Source organism: Helicoverpa armigera, chromosome 25 (assembly GCF_030705265.1).
Source record: "Helicoverpa armigera isolate CAAS_96S chromosome 25, ASM3070526v1, whole genome shotgun sequence".
Taxonomy (NCBI): Eukaryota; Metazoa; Arthropoda; class Insecta; order Lepidoptera; family Noctuidae; genus Helicoverpa; species Helicoverpa armigera.
The window spans coordinates 5,360,059-5,383,510 of record NC_087144.1 but is presented as its reverse complement, the minus strand read 5'-3'; the positions used below and the strand labels follow the sequence as shown (position 1 = coordinate 5,383,510).

Sequence of the window (23,452 nt, the reverse complement as noted above, 5' to 3'; positions counted from 1 at the left end):
CAGGAATCAAAACGGGGAGCCTTGCACGGCAGTTGCAAAACATATGGAGCTTATGGAATGAGTATTCGTGAACGTCATAACTAAAGTGAGTCCTTCTCAAATCTTTACTTACGAAGGCCGCACACTTAGCAAAACAAATATTTTTTTATAAACTGAGCTACAATGATGATGTCAAGTTACGCACAATCTATGATTAAAGTTGTATCAACATTTTTTTCTATCGATAAATCATTTATTCCGATTCTATTTATCGATACTTCACCTGTTCGGCGAGTTGGGTTCATAAACAGGTATTTTCATATATAATTAAGTCAAGCATTCCCCAATAATGTCCAAGGAGGGCTCAAGGTTCTTATTGTCATGTTTGCATTTATTTTTTGTTAAAACTTTTAAACAAGGGTCATTTTCAAAAAATTTGTAAAAAACAGATATGAAACAGATAGGAAAGCTATATTGTTATAACGGAAAAGTAACAGAGACGAATTATTAGGGTCAGTATATAACGACGCACTTTTAAAAGAAAATAAGTAGATAGTATCTAGTATTCGAATTGTTCTCTATAATTTCGCTGTCGTCCACCTGGTGTTAGTGGCATATTGCCTGTGAAGAAAAGAAAACCTTAATACATAAATATTAAATATTCTAAAACAAACCCCACAGCAATTCTTATACCCGAACTAAAGCCATTCGTAGGTAGGTAACTATCCCAAACTTATCCCATTATAATACATGATGTTACCTGCAAATATCGATTGTAAAAATGTATATCGATAGAAAACATTTTCGAGTTTTATATTTTATTAGTGGATTGATTTTTATTTACTCTGTTCATGTCGACTTTTCGTAAAGATACCTTTATAAAATTATAAAATAAAAGAAAAGTGGTAGGTTTGATTAAATACGTTTTATCTCGGTACGTACACTGTGAACAAACCTTAACCGTTCATATCTGTTACGTCACAGAAAAAGTAATCGATATGATAACCGATATGAATAAATTGCTTGTGTCTAATCTAAAAAAATCTCTTTTTCAATGCTAATTCTTACTTTATACGAAACTTGTATAGTACAGCGATAGTGTCCATATACATTTACTCTAAGCTGAGTTATAAAACAGTAAAAGTACTTACCGATACTTTAAAAGTCTCACAGTAATAAGTAACTTTTAATTGTCGAATAATCACTGCACCACAATATTTCGTGCTTGTTGCGCTTAACAAAATTACCGAACATTTTTGATTCATCGATTCTTTTGACAGTTCAGTTGCTAATGTTTTAGGTAAAATAATTTTGATAACTACTACAAAAATATTAAAATTACTAATGAAACAGACAGGAATAACAGAAATGAAGTGAAATCAAGACTTGCTTTAATTAATTATTCCTGAATTCTGCGTGTTATATTTCATGATAATTTTAGCAAATTCCTTTAGGTTCCACAATGATTTGCTAAGAAATCAATTATTTGTCAGTTAAAATACTAATATTGAATAATAAAATGTTTTCTAAATGTCGCGCCAAGAATGTGGACACGCATTGCTTATATGAAAACAAATGTTCTACGTTGTAGTTTTCTTTTAAAATTAATCATTCATTAAGGATTATGGGGCGTTATTTTTGTTTTTCATAATGCTGAAATAAATGTTTATTCTGTTTTAAGAGTAATTAGCTAGTAGCTATTCTTTAAAAAAGAATAACTCTGTTGGACGTTTTAATATACAATTTTTTTGAATATGACCCACAAACAGTTTTAAATACCATAAAGTTTCCATTTAAGACGTGTTTTGTTTTTTTTACTGTCACTTGAGCCTACTTTAGACTAAAACCTTTTTACGTGGGCAATAGATACAAAGAACAGTGCTATTTTTTTGAGAAATTGGAATCGAATTTGAGAAAAAAAACCTTCTATGGGGTTACCTACATTCCAAAAGCAAGAAGGATAGGTAACTTAGTGGAAACCATCATCCTCTGAGCCTTTTTCCCAACTATGTTGGGGTCGGCTTCCAGTCTAACCAACTAACTCAGTCTAACCAAGTAACTAAGTGGAAACATCATATACTTATCGGCATTTAGAAAAAGCCAATGTAAAACTTTTCACAAAGCTTCAAATTAAGAGTTACGACTCAGTGCAACGGCATATACTAAGTACATACGTCTAAAATCATTGCAAATACCTGATTTATATACGACATTATATTGTAAGATGCATATAAAATATACTGCAGGCAGATGACAACATAAAATTTAATAAAACAACCATAAACTTAAGAATAACTTTATGCTAACCTAGGTGTGGCATCTTGTATAGATAATAAAACATTACTTAACAATAAATCGGCTATTTGTTTTGTTCAGAAGTCTATATTTGTAGATGCAAGATATAATGTGTAGAATATAATTCAACACTAAGAGGAGCACACTGCAGACTAAACAGTTGGCCGAGAGTTGGCACACGTTTGAAATTTTTCTTTAAAAAAAATCTCGAATTCAAATTAAGTTTTTAGTCGGCCTGATACCGGCCAAACACCTGATCGTTGTTATGTGCGCATTCCCATTCATCTTCATACTGATTTATGAGCCCAAACACACTATCGGTCGACTTAAAGTTTGTAGTGGTGTGGGCTTTAAGGTCTTTCATTACAATAGTCTATAACGCTGATTATGAAGAAATATATTGAGTCTCGTTTTACAGCAGTTTATTCGTATAAAGACATGAAAGTTATAGACAATTAGGTATTCATATAGCTGTAATTACTGCAGCCAGTCATTGTTTTGTTAGTGTGGTAGTTTCAAAATACATTAGGTACCTTTACTTTTACATGAGGTTGAGGTTGAAATGAAAGTCGCTCTTGTTGGTGATTTTCGAACTTTCCTCTCGTTACTGGTCTTTAACACACCCAAACTTGCTACAGTATCTGATATACTATATCTATGTGCTTCAGTAGATATAGACTCTTGCTGAGAAGTGGCTTTTGGGGACGCCGGCTTTACGTTTCTCGTCAGTTTTTAAACATTTTAAAAATTTGCTTTATTAGCTAAGGCTCAGGTAGATAGGTCCCCACTTAAATCGCCTCTTGAGAGTTTGAAGTTTTCTTCTCACCGAAATTTTATCAAATCACATTCATATTATAACTCATTCAAAATCGAGCTGTATTCCCTTCAGAGTACCGTAATTTTAAACAAAATCATACAACGAATACATTTGCTCCAAAAAGCTTCAATCACGTCAAGACCCCATTGATTATTCGATCAAAAAGTCAAAAAAGTTTCGTTTCGAAATCAAGGAAGTATGAATCCGTGGCGATCCACATTTTCAAAGTGCAATTCTCCCTTCATTAATGTCGACCGGTTTTGTAACTGTATCCAAAAAAAAGGTAACGCGGAACTGTCCGTTTTGAGGTTATGCGCTACAGAGATTGTCCTGTTTTTTCGGCCTTTGAGAGCGAGCTGCTTTTGTTTTTGGTGTTTTAATGAGTGGTTATTTTAGAAGATTTCCCAGAATGTGTTAGGTACTGTTGTTTAAATTGGTACTGTCAGGTTAGGTTGAAATTAATTAGAATTATTAAATGGAGGATATTTTTTAAGTGTTGTATTTCACAATATTGAGTACCTAATATATGTAAAAGGGACCATCATTATCCTCCTGCCCTTACACCAATTTATTTGGGTTCAAAGCAGTATGTTTTCTCCATCCATACTCTTCTATCTGCCGCCATCTTAGAAGCATAGACATAATAAGTATATAGAAGTAACATTCCTTCTAAACATAAAGTAAAATGGACCATGTAAAAATAATATTTTAGTAAATGTGTCAAAATCACTTACCAAAATGACCTTTGATCGACAAATTATGCTATTCATTAGTTAAAGCATAGATTACTAGATTAGCACAAAGTTAATCGAAGACAACCAGATTTTACCGGTTTCGCGTCGATATAGCAAACCGGTAAAGAACCGATTCTAACCAGTTTTCTGAATCTAGATATGGACGTAAGTTGATTTGTATGTTTATGACTACGTCAAAAGGTAAATATAATGTCGTATTCTGCGGTTATTAGGTAAATAACATTTGGTTTATTTGGCTATATGGCAAACAGGAAAAAGTTGTTGATATCATACTTGTCTAAGTAATAGTCATATTTGCTTCTTTTACTTGAGGAAGCAAGTATCTGAATATGTCATCTTTGCTTCAGGAAGCTGGAAACTCAAATATCCGCCTTTGCTAATAAAATCGATGATGATTAGGGAAAACCATTATGATACGACTGGTACTCACTGAAAATTCAGCACAAACTTAATTTATTAAGTTATCTGACTCTTCATCATCAAATCGGCCAATTGCCGTCCACTGCTGAACGAAGGCCTCCCCCAAGGAACCCCAACCATCCCGGTCATTGTACAACTGAAACTTGCAGGAATTAATTCCTAGTGCGTTCAGCAATTTTGTCAGCTTGATTACAGTTCGCAAATAAACACTTCATTCTGAAGTTTTCCATTTGACGCATTTCACACATGCGCAGTGGCGTTTTGATGATATTTTTTGTGAAGTCACCAATGGCCATGTAGGTATGCATCTTCGGACAAAAAAAAATCTTCTCGACAAGATCTGTACAAACAAATGCGCAAGGAGTCAAATACTAGTTTCAAAATTAGAAATACTACATCATATACCTATATTTGGCGCCAACTTGTACATTCTAATTGTCACTTGTCAATCTTCCACTGTCATAACATGTTCTTAAAAGCCAGAAATTAAGAAAAACTGACGTTTATATTGTTGGTGAACATTTGCCTTACTCTACAAGGAGTATTGTGTTGTCAAGTGACTGAGTTCTGAAGGTCATATAGGCAGTCGCTCCTTGTAGATCAATGGTATTCACCTGCATCCGGTGTAGACTGAAAGCCGGCTTCCATAAAGTTAAAGATGGTTAGCCCTTTTAAAATATGTAATTGAAATATTTATAAATGAATAGGTAGGTAAATTGTAAAGCGTTTTGTCAATGTACGGTACTTACATATTTTTGAATCAAACATACACTAGGTATAGGATTTATACATTTTTACTTCCAAATGTCTATATGCTGAATTTCGCTTTGGATAAAAAATCTATTGCAGTCATGAAGCGGAAAAACTAAAGTTATAAACACAGGTGTATAAATAAATATGGAGCTTTTTCAAGCCTGTGTTTTATTTCTACGTTTCTCTCTATAAGTATATAGCAACAAAACTTTTCTTATAAATGGCCTATGTCTACCTGTATTCCGAGATCATTGTATCTTTAACGATATTCAGAATTATAATCAACTAGCCAATGATTATAAATCATTAATAATATCTAATTTATACTCAAACGTGACATAAGTTATATATGAGATTCTGAATAACTAATCTCACAGCTTTTTTTCTGTAGAAAGTAAAATATTAATTTGGGAGTTCCGCAGATAATTAATTTTAGCACCCTAATTCGTATGAATTCTTATCATTTCACTAATATTATAAAGCTGCAGAAAGTTTGTTTTCTTTAACTCGCTTACATTAGAAAGAGGAAGACCATAGGCTATAGGACATTTTATTCGGGTGAGCCGAATAGTTCTTACGGGACACGGATGAAAGCTCTGGCGAGACCCAGTTATTATAATAAATCGAGACATAGTTATCAACAATATAAGATACCTAACCTATTTATCCTGAATGTTCACTGGCAAATAAATGAATCACTTTAAACAAGAACTAGGTATTAAAATGTATTTATAAATCACTCTTTAAAATTCTGGTCCTTCAATCCGCAACTCCCAAGTTTTCGATCTCTCGCAACCAAAAACAAAAATTAAGCTCCATCGAAAAAAAAGGAATACTGCAAGACGCACACGGAAATGCATCTGTGTTTACCTCCGAGACACGACAGGTACCGGGAACCAGTTCCTAACAGTACCGTCCCGGGTTCGATGCCCGGCCACGCTTGTCACTTTGACTGCACCGCCAAAATAAGCCAATTAGTAGCCCGTGAAGTTGTCACTACTGGGAAACTTGTTGCCGTGTATAGTCTGATTTTTAATTCGAGTCAGTAAAATGACAGGGGCAACTGTCACTTTCACAAAAAAGGGTGACCCACTACAATAGTGATGTTCCACAATCGATCGACTTAGAAGTTTAGTCATGATTTTAGTCCTGCCAATAACAAAAAAAAAATATAACAACAGTATTTTATGTAATATTTAATTACATGTTTTCAGTTTAATTTCCGTAAATTACATACTTATGTTAATATAAAGCCAATTTGATATTAATAAAAAAATTTAATGTATGTACAAATAAATAAATGAATGTAATCTAGACTAACTTTTAATTTTCAATTTAAAAATCTCGATTTTCCACATGACTATTTATTTGGGACCCTATTTTTTTAAAACTGTGCAACACTGGAAATGTCATTGTACTGACTCGAATTAAAAATCAGACTATAGGTTGTATATCTTTGTCTATGGTTATTTGCGCGGGAAACGTAAAAGTGCCGTTTAATCTGTGGAAGCTTCTAAGCGAATATTTTTTGCTTAACTTTATAGTGGTAAACGTAATAATAAGATGGATAAATATCTATTATTGTAATTATTATTATTTCTGTGTTTCATGTGTCAAGAATAAAGAATAAATTGATGGCCACGTGAGTTTTCAGTTATTGGTGAAAAACAATCGCTTGATTGATTTTAGTAGATGATAAATCCTACTAACATTATGAATGTGTATGCTTGTGAGGATGTATGTATGATTTTTACTCTTTCGCCATAAAACTATTGGATGGATTTTAATGAAACTAAATTTTTGGGGAGTTATATATTAATACTTTAGTTATAACTTTTAATTGGTTTTAATTTAAGAAATAACGTGATCGACATATGTAAGTAGAGAGTAGGAAGTTTGTAAAACCCATTGTGGTGTCAGTATCTAAACAAAACAATTGTAGTAATTAATACATTTATAATAATTATGCTAAACATAAAATCAATTATGTAAAAAAATAAATATAAGTGAATTATACACACTTCAAGACGGCCATTAAAGTTATTAAAGTATTATCTGTGATTAGACAGAAACGCGGGAAAAAATATTATTAATTGTTTTAAATTACATATTCTATTAAGGCTAGTGCACACTGGACAATGGACAAAATAACCGGATTTGATAAAATAAACAATGGCTGATAACTATTTCAGGAGAAACTTTATTATAAGAAAATACTCAATACTCAAACATTAATTGCATTCCGCAATGTGTTTATGTGTGTATAAAAGAATTAAACAACAGTTGGCGTTACGTTGCCATTTTCAGCCTTTTTCCAGGTTTTTATTGCCTCCTTACATTAATTGGGTTTTACTTTGATAAGTTTAGACTAAAAAAAATACAGAATAATCCAAAAAAAAAACAGAAATCATGTAAAGCATATATTTAGATGTGTAAAAAAAATTCAAACAAAAAAAAAAACTAGAAAAACTTAGTACAACACCTTATTTCGTTCCCAATGTCGTTGTTAATCGCAGGTTATAGAGGTCGATAAAGCCTATTAATTATTATCAAACTATTCTTAGCATTAAAATGCTTATATGTATTGTTGTTTGTTAATATTCACATGTTTATTTAATTTTAATTAATAGCTGCAAATAATTTACATTAATGAAGATATTTTTAAGCGTCATTCTGACAATATTTAATTCAAAGGGAATGAGATACCGCGGCCCTGGTACACAAAGGGTTTCAGAAGGAACATAATGGGTTGTAGTCAATAAGTCTGACGCTCCCTTAATCTTAAATCCACAACGGGAACACAAAAAAAAAGAAATAGATGGAAATCTGGTGACAATGACAATTCTGTTCAATTATGCATTCCTCTGTTTTGCCATTAATTAAATATATTTGCCAAAAATAATAATTGTTTTTATTCCCAATGTGTTAATTGTATTAGTTCCTTCTTGACCTAAATACTAAATATTTCTTTTGTTTTCATAATTTTAAAATACGTTTTTCTGTGTTTCCAGTTCGATGAGTTCGTGAGGTCGCTGCAGGTGGACCCCCACTCTCCACTCTTCAGGCTCGTCACTGACGGACAACCTCCTTTAAGGTAAACTCGTTTTTCTACTTCCAAACTCTTTTTACTATGGAAGAAAAAGATCAATAGAATATTTTACAAAGGGTGATGGGATTTTAGATTATTAGAATAAACATTAACAAGATATTAGAAAAAAAAAACTTACTTTAAAAAACAGTTGAAGATTTTATAAAGTTGTTTAATGTGCTAAGATTTTAGATAGGTACTTGAGTAATTAGAATAAAAAATAAAACGGAACTCAATTTCAAATAAATAAAAAAGAAAACAAAACTTTCAGCTGCAAAGCCTTTGAAGGTAAACAACAATCGATATCCTGACCTTTAGAAGTCGTTTGAAAAGAAAATACTCGCTTTCAAAGCCTTTATTTAAATATTGACCTCAATGCACATACACAATAGGAGTACGAAACCTCTTCACAATTATCTAGATTTACAGAAAAAAAATTGATTGACAAAAATCAAAATTCGATACCAATCGGCCGGCATCCGGTAAACATAACAAAAACTGTTGTATAATACGTCAGTGTTTCCACTATACACTTCCATACGGCACGTGAATGAAAGGGGTGACGACACGTGAAAACCATCCATTCAGCCTTAGGCATTTATAAATGGTAGAATTATAATATTGTAATGAGTTAAAGACCATATGGTTACTACTATTGTTAAAAGGCAAAAGCGGCAAAAAAAAAACTATGATTTTAATCATAGATTATTTTAGATTTCTGGTGAAAGTGACTACTGAAGAGAATGTCTAATAACTAGACCTGATTAAAAGGTACTAGAATAATAATTGTAGAAACCAACAAAAAAACTACTATATCAGAGACGGTAAAATCAATTCCAAACCACCCTTTTCGTATCGTCCCAACCAATAATGGTCACACACCAAAACTCATACATTATTTAAGTTTCCCAAAACGTAACAAAAAATCGTTTCCGCGCATATCCGTTCAGAGGTCACGAGCCTTCAATACGAGCTAATCTATGGCATTATTTACTCGTACATTTATCTGTTACATCTATATGGAAATTATGGTGTTATACAATGGCAAAGGAAATTTATGGTGATTCCAATTCAAGCGTTTATTTTAAGTTTTTGTTCAAGAATGCGACAATGCTGTTTTTTTTTAGTCTATGGATGTGACGATGGTGTCTTTGATTGTGTCTATGTTTAGATTTTTGGAAGTATTTTTAGACCTTTTACTGTATGGTTCAAATATTGCTAGCTGGTTCTGTGGTGAACTCCTAATATCATGCTGAAACTAGGTACTCGAGGCACCCGACTACAAAATATCTTTTGACGTATGTACGTAGGTACATGGTCTCACTTATGTCTTATTGTCATAGATAGGGAACTTCTTTCTGCGTCCGGATAAAAAGTAGCCAATTAGCTTCTATATTATTCTGATGCAGGTATAAGCTAAGCTACTGCCAAATTTCATAAAAATCTATCCAGTGGTTTTATCGTGCAAGAAACAAACATTTTCATTTCGTATTTGTTATACATATTTGAAGAGAGATGTCTAACTTTATACCCTAATTAACGTATTATTTTCTCCCACAGACAATGCCTGCACCCCGAAGCGTGCAGCAAGGACCTCTCTCTCCCCACATACTACGCGCGTTTCCACGATATTCGCAAGGAGTATGTGCGCGCTTACACGCTGCGAGCGGTGGCAGGCGCGCGCGCAGCCGCGCCGCCCCCGCCGCCGCCGGATCACCCCGGGTCACTGCTTGATATGCTCAATTGTATCCTTTTTTAATAAAAAAAATAATAATATGTAATTGAAATAAGGTAGGTATGAATCTTTTAGGGGTTTTGTCAAGAAATAAGGAATTGTTTAAAGAAAGACTTATGTGACGACAACCAAAAAATACAAACATCCATACCGAGAACCTACATCTTTTGGGGAAGTCGGTTCAAATTAGGTAATACTGATACGCTAAGCTGTAACCTTCGGTACATACTTAAATCTCTTTCCTTCTCTTAGCTTTGAGTTAAGGTACCTACTCGCCGATCAAAAAAACTTAAAAATTTTGAAAGCAAACGATTTATTTGTCTCAATACGGATAAGGATAGGTAGTAAAAGTCCTGCTTTTCTATTGTTTTAACTTGAAAAACTAGATGCATTAAGTTACCCACAAAATATTAGCGCCTAATTTTTGCTAATGGCAAACCAACAAACGCATTATTGCCATAGCAAAAAACAACTAATTATGATATCGTTGCTTAGTATAAAAACATTGCGACAGATAATAATAAGGCGTCATAATACCATTTAATCAGTATTTACTTCAATACCATTTACTTATTACTGTCAAGGAAATGAGCTATTTAGTTTATACTTAACTGATTGGCTAACTGCTACTCATTATTGTCAGGCCGAGGTAAAAATGTTCTATGACTGGCCGGTAGAGGCGCTAGCATCTTTAGTTTTCGCTTTATAATTTTAACATCCATATTACACTTTTTTAATTTTCCGCTAGATTTGGTGCTGTATGTCGCTTGATTCGTGTATTGACAAACTCTTCAATAGATGAATAGGTACCTACTCAAAAGCTTTGCTAGCTTCGTCAACGGATGTGTTGATGTCTGCTAGATTATTTTGCCAGCTCTGTATTTAACTCCTTTTCTCTGTTAGAACACATACGATGTGTTCACAATAAAACCTTAACACTATTGCAATCAGATTTAGGTATAAGCCCGTACAGCGGAGACAACTTCTACGCAGCCGAAGTCAAAGACATGGCCAGCATTATCCAAAGGATAATCACTGATGGTAAGCACAAATATAACTATAATAAACAATACCTGTACTATTTGTCAAAGATGGAAATTGAGGAGCTAAGCTGCAGCCGCACATGTCGATCGATCATAAGGTCCAAGCAACGCCGGTCCGTGAGTGATCTTGTCTTGATTTGCTCTGTTTCGAAAAGCACGAAAAATTGCTAGGTCCGGCCTGTCATTTAAACATCTTTGGCAGTCGTTATGGGTAGTCAGAGGCCAGAAAGTCTGACAACCAGTCTTCCCAAGGGGTATCAGGTTACCCAGTTACTGGGTTGAGGAGGCTAGAAAGAGTTGTTCCGTGTTAAACACTCATGGTACTGAGCTAAAACCGATTGTACTGGACCGACCTTAACATAGTTGAGTAGGTAATGGCTAGGCCGATGATGATGATGAACTTTCCATAGAAGTTGAGATCTTACCTCAAAATACTCAAACTTTATCCAAGTTCAAGTTCTATTTAAAAATCTAATCATTGACTTATTTTCCAGGTTTCCGGTTAGAGTTACCCGAGACTGTGGACTTAGTTTTAGAAACTGGCATTTGGTGAGTTAATTTGTCTTTTATAAACCATATTCTTTACACTATACACAAACGGTGATATTAAGGCCCAATTAAGTTGGCCGCAGGATTGTTCGAAAGAATTACCGCGTCCCTGGTAGGAACATAAAACGCCTACGACATGACGGGTTTTAGTCAGTAATAGTCTGACACTCCCTCACGTTGCTAACCCACAGCAGGAGGAGTCAATTGATGATTTCCCATCGAAAAAAGGCCCAAGTTCATCGATAACCTAAACGTTCGTTTGTTCTTAAACAACTGTTCACTTTGAAACTTAAAGAATTCATAATAGTATTGTTTTAAGAAAACTGACGTTTTTGTGTTCGGTTCAACTGGGCTTAAAAGTATTACCAGCGCCTTATAAGACGTGTTGAGCAATTTGTTGCCAATAAGCTTTTAGGCTCTTATTTACTTGAACTTTGCTGTTTTTGATATCGGCAGCATTGAAAACGACTACAGCTCAAGTTTCTTGACTAACTTACCCCAGCGGTTTCACCTGACTCCCATGGGGATATCAACTTAGGTACTCTGTGCACCCGAAAAAAGTAGCCTAAAACTGAAATAGGTACTTTTCACACGAGACCATTTTTCTCATATGGTATATTCATAGACCAACTGCTTAGGTACTGAGTTTCATTTTGAAGATTATTATTAGAATGCAGTAATTTCAGAATACAGACACATCTTTCTCTTCTCAATTGCTATAGATATCACTAAACCGGTAGAAATCGTCAAGGTTGACGGAGGACGTAAGGTGACAGATAACTATTGAACTTTCCTACCATCACGCTATCACCATCCAGATAGACGGATTGGCGGGAATGTGAATAAACAAGGCTTAGCTGAAAATTAAACTAAGCCAGGTTTTTGAACCGATAAAGAGTTATAGTTACCTTATAAGAAGGTTATGCGGATAAAATCCAGCCTGGGCCACATAGTCCAGGAAAAGTGTAACTACCCAATAGTGATTCTTTTTTCAAATCGGTAACATAAACAAAAGAATATTCTCATCGATTATTTCCAATATTCCAATACATAGAGGTAACTTACCTACCTTAGTAACGTCACAATAAAAAATCTTACTGCCAAACATTTTCGGTATAAGCAACGGCATGTAGAAGTCTATATTTGTTTCTGACGCCAATTTCTAGAATTATATCAGTTAACCATTTGGAGTACAGGCTATAATTTCCAAACCGGATCCAACCAGATCTAAAATAAGGAACTAACAGAAGCTAATAAATCAATCCAGTTTGAAGTAAAACACAAATTAATTACTGAATAGGTGACAGCAGGTTATCTGGAACACGATAAAGTCTGACTTACTGATCATTTATTGCAAGTCTAGGAAACATGTTACCTAACAAATAGACTATGATATGTGTGCATTTAACGTGTAGGTACTTGGAGGAAACTACTTCACACAGCCGAATAGGAAATCAATCGCTTTAAGGTTGGCTGTAAGAGAACCCAATTCTGGGTTAAGCTCGCCGTTGGACATAAACTTTCTGTATTTTTGTGTGTTTCGTATATTAGGTATAAATGTGCAATAAAGAATAGATAAATAAATAAGGATTAACCTATAACAATTTTATTCTGACGTCCTATAAATTAGATAATTATAAAGTTTCATCAAATCTGACGAGAAGCTCTCGAGTGAAAGAGTAAACTAGTATGAGTAGTTATCACCAGCGGTTTCAACCGCGTCCCGAGAGATATGTACCATCCCGCACATAACTTTATCCAAGTGCGGTGCAGTCAGAAGCCCAAACCTATGTTAAACTGATATATAAGCTATATTAGGTACTATCAAATATGAGTGACTATGAAAATCCATCCAGTCTCTACGTAAAAGACCTACAAACGGTACATACTTCCTTACAAATCAGTATATAGGTGATACAGAATGCATCGTGTTTCGAAATTGTGACAATCACCTATGTCGTCATACTTTCCATGATTTCTTATCAATCAGAAAACAGATTAAATCAAAATACGCTGTAGTAATTACAAGTCAGGTAGTACTGATAGTGGTGTATTGATAAAGATTAACTAATCTGTCGGTTACTGGGCAGTAAGTGTACAGGGAAAAAAATATCTTGTACTAGAAATGTACTTACCTACTTTTACGATTAAAAAACTTTCAGACATTTTCGGCTGGAATAAAATTGATCTGTGTCTCTGCCTACTGCAACAATAGTAACCGCATCTTGATCAATTTATTGATTTCCTAGAATAACATTTCAAGCAGTAAATAGCATTATTACGTAGGTACGTATTTCAAAAAATCTTCAATTATCTATTCTTTCGTTTTGAAGTACTATTGTAATAAGGTATCAATGCTATTTAAGACCCTATAACGGCAACTCTCTCTCTATTGTAAAGAGACCATTATTAGCAATAAAAATTGCCTTATAATCTACGTAATCCATTTGCAGTCAGCATTTCAATCGCACGTGAATTCTAAACGAACTTTAGCAAGAGTTTAGGTCGGTACGGTCATTCAATCAGCCACTAGGTGATACGCCAGATATCAGCCGTGGGTACATTTGTATTGGACTTTGATACAGATATTACTCATTATATCAGATCTGAGCGGTCATAATGGCTACTGCATATCGTAGGTCGTGAATGTGACGGAGACGCACGACTTGATCAAAGGTTAGGGTATACTTCATCACACACTAACTTACTTACATCTCATTTCCCGTGATAACTGGTAGCTTACAGCCTCCCTCAATGAAAAGAAGAACAGTTTCTTAGTTTATCGCATTCAACCAATTCAAAGAATCTAGGTTTTCTTTTCAGCTTCATAAAAGTTGTAATGAAATCATGCCCATTACACTTTCATGGATTCGAAAGCACGTAGTAGGAAGATATGCTCTTAAACATGAGACAACTCCTTAATACGAGACAGCCCTTACCAGGCAAAAATGATCATTCGTTACTATGAAGTACTTAGGTAATTAGGTATTCCCAATTTCAAAATGACAATTACAGAATACCTATATATGAGACAGCCCTTATCCGGCAATGACGAACATTGAAAACCTATAACTTCACATATGAATTAACCCCAATTTCAAACAGACAAACAAAACAGACTAATAATCCAGCTGAACAGCACATAAAAACAGCGTATCAACAATATTTGTCGCACGTGTACTATTACCCGTAGTCAAAAGGTCGTATGCGCCATATAAAGTGTATGTAGATACGCCTTTTTCGATTCTGCAGCTGTGTTGCTACTTGACACTCGCTGAAAGCGCTGTGTAAACTCTATGCGACCCCGTACCAAGGTATTGGTGACGAATTTCAATGTCTTGATAGGATTTTGGGGATTTCTTTGGGTACACTGCTGCTATGGACTCCTGAGTTGTACTGACTGTTAGCAAAATGGTTTAGGGGTCAGTGCAGCAAGTCTTTGTCTTTCATACTTTTTGTCTAACTTAGCTTACAACGTAGATCCTTTCGTTATTTTCTGTAAAACTTCTCACGGCCATTGTACGATACTTAAATTACCTGATCATTAAAAATGGCTGATCTTCATTTGCTTTTCACCATTTGCACCTGTTTTGCCAACAAAGAATTTGCTTACTTATAACATTTGTACTACGTTAAAGACAAAATACTATTAATGACACACCTGCTGCCCTGTAGCACTAAATAATGTTTTCTTTTAGCATTCTCCATAAACAACATACGTATGATGTAACGAAGAACCTATTTAAGGCAAATTGTTATTATACTCTTTTGAATAAACTATGTATGTCTGTTTTATAGAAAAAAATATACCCTTACTACTTTTAAGCCGATGGGTTTCATTAGCTTATTTCAGCATTGGGTTGCCCAGATAACTGAAGATGTAAAACAGTGGAATTCTGCTGCACCTGGTTAGACTCGAAGCTGACCCCAAGAACCCGACACAGTTGGGCAAAGATTAGGCAGATTATAATATAGTGTAACAATGCATGTACCTATGTAATGATACATTAGTAAGTGCATTATTAACCAGTTGTCATTCTGTATAACATTTATGAAGTCCAAAAACAACTTTCAAAGACCTTGATAGTGAATAAAATGCACTTCTGTCAATGTCATTATCTATTCTTACTTGACAATTATTAGCTACTACCTATTTCTCGCGGTCTCACTGTGTCCTGAAGGACCTTTTTCCCGCACCTGGATCGAAAGTAGCTTATGTCCTTTCTCAGGATCTGGACCACCTGTGTACCAAATTTAATTTTTATCATTGCTGTACTTGGCAGTCGTTACGGGTAGTCAGAAGCCAGTAACTCTGACACCAGTCTAACCAAGGGGTATCGGGTCGCCCGGGTAACTGGGTTGAGGAGGTCAGATAGGCAGTCGCTCCTTGTAAAGCACTGGTACTCAGCTACATTCGGTTAGACTGGAAGCCGACCCCAACATAGTTGGGAAAAGGCTCGGAGGATGATAATACTGTAGTTTTGGTGTCAAACGGAGAGACTAGTTACTTTAGCATTTATAATATTAGTTAGGTTTGAAATAAAACATTGTAAGTAAATGCTACTTAATATTTTTGGCAAAGTTTGCATTCGATTAGATTTGGGTCATATCGTTTTTGACCTTTGGTGGGTTATCGCAGCGGTTCCCGAATTCTTTCGGCTTCGGAACCCTTTTCGTCTCACCATTGTTCGGCGGAACCTTAGCTTAAGAAGTAAACTAAAGACGTATATACACTTAGGTACGGCTCGTGGCGCGTGGTAGCGCACCAAATGGTTATATGGTAAGAGACATATTCATTATACTAGGGCGTAGCATGGCCACACGGGCCAGAAAACAATTTAGCCGCCCTTGACTTTGTGTATTATGTGAATAGTTTTCAGTTTGACGACTGACAAAGTAAACGCGAAAAGAAATAGATTGGGTGTGTACAGGTGCGAGCGCGATTTTTTTTAACTAAAAGAAGAAGTTCCAAGCACCCTGTGGTAGCCGGTATCGCGAGCGAAGCGAGCGCGAATTTTTTTTAGTTTAAGAACCTACACAAAATAAACAAAACCATTGTAAATTAATAAGGTCTCAAAAAGTACAACATCCACACAAAAAAGGAAAATGCAAATGAATGAGTAGCTAGCGAAGAAAGCGCTATTGCTTTTTCTGAAGCAGAGGAATAAAAAATTAACATCAAAGGAAACCTCGACGGAAGAGCGCGAAATTTTTTCGGTGTTGGATACTTGAGCAATTAAACGAACATAAAAGCATCACATGTAACATGGAGTCGCGAGCGAAGCGAGCGCGAAATTTTCGGATTCGCGGAGGTGCAAAAATTGGAAGTAATGTCACACTTTGATTCATGGTAAAAATAGCCACTAGAAATACTCGTATACCGTGTCATTTCACGTCCTGTCAAATATATGAAAACGTATAATCCTGGCGATGAAATAAGCCCAAAAAATGCGGTGATTTTTGGCCGACTCGCTACCTACTTTTGCTGATTGCCGAAGACCTGGAGGTATTAAGTTAATCTACAATTTGTAAAAAACGGAATTAAATTATCTGCTTCCGTGGCCTTCCCCCGCCACTTGTCGCGAACTCGTACTTACACTCCCGAGTGGTACCCACCTACATGATGCCTAAATGGAATTTTAGAATGCAATATTTAAAACAATTTAATTGAAAATTAATAATAATTTAATATTGTCAAAAATGAAACCATATGGAAATCTTGAATTTTCCACGGAACCCCTGAGGGCCTGTCACGGAACCTCAGGGTTCCGCGGAACCCCATTTGGGAACAGCTGGGTTATCGTATACTCGTCGAATTCCCGATTATTAGTTTTATTTCAATTCTTCCTCATTTCTATCTTATTCTTTTTTGGGTATTTTTTGAGTAATAATCCACTAGGCTTCCTACAATTCCTTTCGTTTTTTATCTGTATGAAGGCTGTTGTGTCGAATTGAGGCAGTAAAAGAGCTGATGGTAATGCAAGCATCCATATCCATTCAAAAAATTAAAGGTATCTACCATTAAAATCACCATTATTCTCGACTGTTTTTGCAAAACCAACCTTTTACAATTAGGTACCTTTAGTGTAGGAGTATCTTATAGTACTACTGGATGTAAATAGCTGTTAACCATACTACTAATGTATGAATCATCAATCTCCTTGCTTGTTTATTGTTTTTCTTTCATTAAAGAATCAAATTCTCTGTGGTTCCACAATGATCCAGTTATATTTGTATGCCCTAGCTATCTCTCATCTCCTAGAGATATTCAATTGTAGAATTCTTATCTGTTTGTTATAGAAATCTATGTTCTTGATTGTGTTTTCATTATGCATGTTATTTCCTATCATATCTACTGGAATTATGTAGAAAATATGCATTGTGTGTGTGCATCCAATGATACGGAACGGTCACGTAAGGTTTGAAGAATTAGCGTGTGTTCTTAATTCTGAATCTTGCCAAGGTCTGGTTATGTCAGGGACTCGGCTATCTTTAGTTTTATTACGTTTTCCGTTATCTTGTTTGCAACCCTATTAGCAGCATCATAGTTCTCATCGATTTCATCATTTCAGTGAGATTACTTCTTTATGAGAGCTACTTCAGCTAATACTTAAGTCACCATTAATCAGAAACATTCCATTAATGATCTCACAATAATCTAATCACAATAAGCAATGAGAATCGATCAAGAACAAACTAAGTTACAGAACAACACACGACCCAAGTTTCATAGTACAGGCCATATCAACTCCTGCGCAAGTGAAGTGTCGCGCAGCGTCACGTTAACGCATTCCGTCCCCGACCGACGCGCGGAGCGGACGTCTCGATCGCTAGTCAAACAAACAATACCGTCTTATCTTGAAATTTTATGTTTTGGAACGCGTCAACTCCTTGCCCGTGGTAGTGCAATAAAAAATAACCGATAAGCAGCACAGGATTGTCAAGTGTTTGTTTTATGATAAAGTGGTACGCTTTCGGGACTCTTTTACACTTTTATCGGTCTTCGGCAGCAACTTTAGATAACAAGGTGAGCGGTTGATAGCTTTACGATAATTAGTTTGCTTTGCAACCCATTCATATTGGTATTTCGTTAAGGTCTTATATTTGAAATTTTCATGCTAGCTTTATTTGATTTGTTACCGGAGCCGTATCTAGATTTGGTTAGTTATGCGTTTTTCTTTTGAATTGTCAATAAGTACTGCATTACTAGATACTTAAATTTTATATACAATTGGTAATTCATTATTAATGGCATTGTCACGCTTCATTTCAGTCATTTCTTTAAAATTACTCGTTCGCCCCAAGTACCGATTTAGGTACTTAGAAGAACCATTTACTTAGAAATGGTATAAGCATGAAGCCCTTATTAGTTCACCCCAAATTGAACTTGTAAACCAAATGGTTCCCTGTGACCTCGAAAGGGCAAACAAACACATTGACACTGACGATCCATAACCCTACAGTTCTAGGAATAAAAATGGCATTCCCACAGCACAATGGTATCACATAACATCTTAAGTTTATAATGTAAACATGTAAAAGAAGACTCATCTATGTGTACTAGCAAAAAACTGAGCACAACGTGCGGTGACCAGTTTTTGTGTCAATTTCTCCTTTGATCGTCGGTGAAGTCATTAGGAAGTCCATGGCCTAAGACTAGCTATTATATGAAGAGTATATTGATTGATATGGTGGCAAAAAATCAATCAGTGAATATCTAACGCAAATAGCCTATAGCAATAATGATCTGGTTTTTTTTTGCAATAACTTAAAAAATGATTACCCATGGTACTCATGGTACGATGACATGGTACCCATGGTAGAATGTGTGTAATATTTTGCACATCGTTTGCTGATCGAATTTACTTATCTGCTAATGACATTCATGTGCATTGCAAAGAAAACAGGTATAAACGACAGTCAGCATATCAAAGATAGTAAAGAAATTAATTCAACAAAAACGCTTGCCCCTATATGGCACTCCATAGATAGAGACTATATGTAAGTTTTATGTAATACCAAGTAATAAAGTCAATAACTAAATAGAGGCCAAAGCTAAACCCCAAGATCTTGAACTAAACATCCTTAAAATAACATCACAAAGTGCATTATCAGCTAAAGTTCAAACAAATACAGCTGATAACGCAGTTGCATACAGTTCCTTCAATGACAAGCAAGATCAAACGTTTTCTCAAGTCACGAACATACAGTAGAATCCGGATATAACGACCTTCAAGGGACCGACGATACTATGTCGTACTAACCGGACGACGCACAAAACGGACGGATTATTTCTTAAGTACATAACTTAACTTGTACATACATACATAAAACTCGAGAATGGCTGGACCGATTTGGCTTATTTTGGTTTTAAAATGTTCGTAGAGGTCCAGGGAAGGTTTAAACGATACGAAGTTTGTTGGGTCAGCTAGTCTTCTTATATATAAAAATGAATTGCTGTTCGTTAGTCTTACTAAAACTCCGGAATGGCTGGACCAATTTGGCTTATTTTGGTTTTAGAATGTTTGTAGAGGTCCGCCCGCGTAGGTAAACAAAACATTGCGCGTGTGTCGTTTTAACCGGACGTATTATAATAAATATTGGTCGCTATAAGCAGTTGGTCGCTTAAACCGGAGTCGCACTAAACGGTTATATTGTCTTAGTATCTATATACGAAACCTAACTTGAGTAAAGATTATCGTCGCTAAAACCGATTAGTTGTTATAAGCGAAGTCGTTATATATGAATTCTACTGTACATATATGTACTAACAAGCATTCTATTCTCAAATGCAAATAAAGAAATATTCAAACTCAAACCACCGATAATTTTTTGCACCTTCTCACAGTTCGTCTCTGGTTTTTTTGAGTGAAATAAAAACTCATTCGATAAGGCTCGAGTTCCAACCTCTACGGAATACATTTGTAAGATTTATCGTGCGCGAGCGCTGCGGTGCTTGAAACTCGAGACGGTGTTAGTGCTAAAAATGGGGCGCATGCTGCCGACATTCCCGGTAATTGTGAAGACTTTTGTGTTAGAAAGAATTGGTCGGAAGTACTTGTAGTAATACTGGCAAACTACAAAACACCCTATGAAATATTAGTACGGCTAGATTCTAATCAAATCATAATAAGATTTCTATAATTAGCTTTTTATTTTTCTAATCTGAAGGAAACGAATCAAATTCAATTAAAACGTTCTTCTACTCGTACCTAGTTACAGCTACTTGAAAATACCAACATGTCACTATCACCAAGTGAATTTTTGCTTCGTCAAAATATCCGTGGACAAAACAACAGTTGCGTCGCAAAGTCTAAAATGTGCGCCGCTCTTTATTCGTCAAATTTCGCAACGGCAAACAAACTGTGCGGATTGGAAATTGTCAACATACACGTTGTGCAGTCAGCAAACACTTCGAGGCTAGATATGCACTTTGTGTATGCAAAAATGCACTTTTGTGCACGTTATTTTCTTTGCTGAGTTGGTTGTAATTCTAGGCTACCGGAATAACAGACATGGCATTATAACTATCTTTATTATTATGCAATGTAACAATAATAAAAAGGCTGTTGCTAAACGAAAGATTAAAGGGCTAAATATGCTTCCTTGGGGAATAACACGACATAAAAGCCTCCAAAACAATACAAATATTTTTTTTTTACATGAAATATTTTATGACTTAATATAATATTTTATATTGAACATATAATATCGATATTTAACAGCAAATCTTTACATATCAGGCATTACAGTATGGCTGACTGTTTCAAACGCCTGTAACCTTGATACCGCAGAGAGATCTCAGTAATTATAGTAAATACTATCTCCCACAATAGCTGATGTTGTTATATTCACATCTATTGTTGAACATAGAAGATAACTGCCGTACTTAGGTATATTGCTTAGCCTCAAGATCACCAGCAATATAAACGTCAATTTTATTAAAAGAACTGTTTATTATGAACCTTCACGCTCAAGTTTAGTAAATTGTTGTTATAGGAAAAACTAACGTTTATGTTGTCGATGAACTTGGGCCTTACACTTATGGGATAGACAGATCGAATACCTTTGACTTCAGGATCGGTCAAAATATACGAACTATAGTAGATACTAGCTTCTGCCAGCGGTTTCACCCGCATCCCGTGGGAACTACTTCCCGTACCGGGATAAACAGTAGCCTTCCTCGATAAATGGGCTATCTAACACTGAAAGAAATTTTCAAATCGGACCAGTAGTTCCTGAGATTAGCGCGTTCAAACAAACAAACAAACCAACTCTTCAGCTTTATAAAATTAGTATAGATAAGTCTACCGCCACTAAAATCTGTTTCACACAAAGAACATTGATTACCACGCTTGCCCAAGGGGAACTGGCGATTTCAGAGTCTTTCACGCTATGTTGCCCCGATAACCTGGCATGACTATAAAGTTGGGACTTTCCTGGTTCCAACATCATGCTTTGATCTGGTCTACGTGATGATGTTCCTCTTTATTTACTTTACTTTATATAAACATTAACTATCTAATAAGATTGAGGGTGGTCCTACATGAATCATGTACTTATCTCGGTTAAATATTCTTTCGATCACTGCAAAATTTCATGTCATCTCGAAACACTGAGATTTGATCAAATGTTACTGACTTGATAAATCAAAAGCTGCAAGCAATAAATCGTGAATTGACAATTGTTATAAAACTCATGAAATAAATATTAGAAAAATCCAACTTGAACAAAGTGTAACTGTAAGTGTCGACACAAGATCTTAATTTTAGGATCAGGTGAACTATTTCTTTTTTACCTTTCTCTGGGAGGGTCACTCTCTTAAGCTTATTCCATTTGTATTTATTGGTAGGTATGTCTTCTTCTTCCATTCTCCTCTGTCTGACATCATCTCACAGGTAACATTATTTCCAGTCATAAAATCTTGTATCTTTTATAAAACTTAACAGGTCTAGTGATCATTGATTGATAGTAGTTAATCACTGCATATCTTCTGTTACATCAAACGTAATAAAAATCATAGCATACTTTTATTTAACAGATAAGAATATTAACCTGGATTTAACAGATAAATATAAATCAGTCCAATTAATTTAGATTAAGCGTTTTGATGATATATTTACTTATATTTATCACTTATAATATAAATATATAATGTCATTATAAGAGATATCTTCCTTGTTTAAACTAACTTCAAGTTGTTATCTACTCTAGCTTTAATCATAAATAAAATCTGACCCTCGGATAGATAAATTATGTTTTCCACCCTAGCCATTGAGATAAAAGATGATGATTCTCAACAATCTGACGTAAATTTAGTTTTAGAAGAACGATTGAAACAATGCTACCAAAAAATGTTTTTACTATTTGCACTGTGCAACGCACTAGAACATGACTGGCCAAATATAATTCCAGAAAAACATGTCAAAAACAACAAAGTCAAAGTTTACAAAACAACCATAGTGAATAACAATAAACGTTCCGATTCCCACAATTCTTGTATTACACGTCACCTATCAAAATATGGAACTGTTCACATCAACAAAACTATAGACACCTACAACATTGAACATACTAAATGTATTGTAGAAACGAAACGGATCTTGTAGTGTGAATTTTGTCGTTTGTTTATAAGTTTGTACCAAAGAGTTTAATCCATTTCCTTTTTGAAATACTGGCTGAATCGATGCGTCACCGCGGCCATTCGCGGAAAGATAAGGCTAACACAACCAATTTTAATTTCAAATACAAATCGGCGTAGAACCGTTTAATGTTCGAATGCGCTGTTTGCAATATTATTGATCCGTAACGAGCATTTTAAGACGTGTGTATAGAGAAATTGTTTTTAAAATGGTTAGAAAGTTGTGGGAGATGCGGTTTTTTTTCTATTGATCGTCGTTGTTACGGCCAAAACACGTCCATTGCTGGACAAATGCTTCTCAAAGCACAGGCCTCCTCTCACACGGAGAAGGATTCTCAAAGCACATTCGCCCATATTCTTCTCCTTAGGTATGCGCG

General features: G+C 35.1%; 1 protein-coding gene across 2 annotated transcripts in view; it reads left to right on the top strand.

Moving 5' to 3' along the window:
* The window catches only part of LOC110383445 (RNA-binding protein fusilli), a 90,089-nt gene that overhangs the window by 43,869 nt on the left and 22,768 nt on the right, over nucleotides 1–23,452 (top strand). For both annotated transcript variants that reach the window (XM_049845649.2, XM_049845647.2), the window contains exons 3-6: nucleotides 8,031–8,113; nucleotides 9,668–9,852; nucleotides 10,794–10,883; nucleotides 11,380–11,434. In XM_049845649.2, the coding sequence (XP_049701606.1) occupies nucleotides 8,031–8,113; nucleotides 9,668–9,852; nucleotides 10,794–10,883; nucleotides 11,380–11,434 (413 nt within the window). The remainder of the gene's footprint in view (nucleotides 1–8,030; nucleotides 8,114–9,667; nucleotides 9,853–10,793; nucleotides 10,884–11,379; nucleotides 11,435–23,452) is intronic.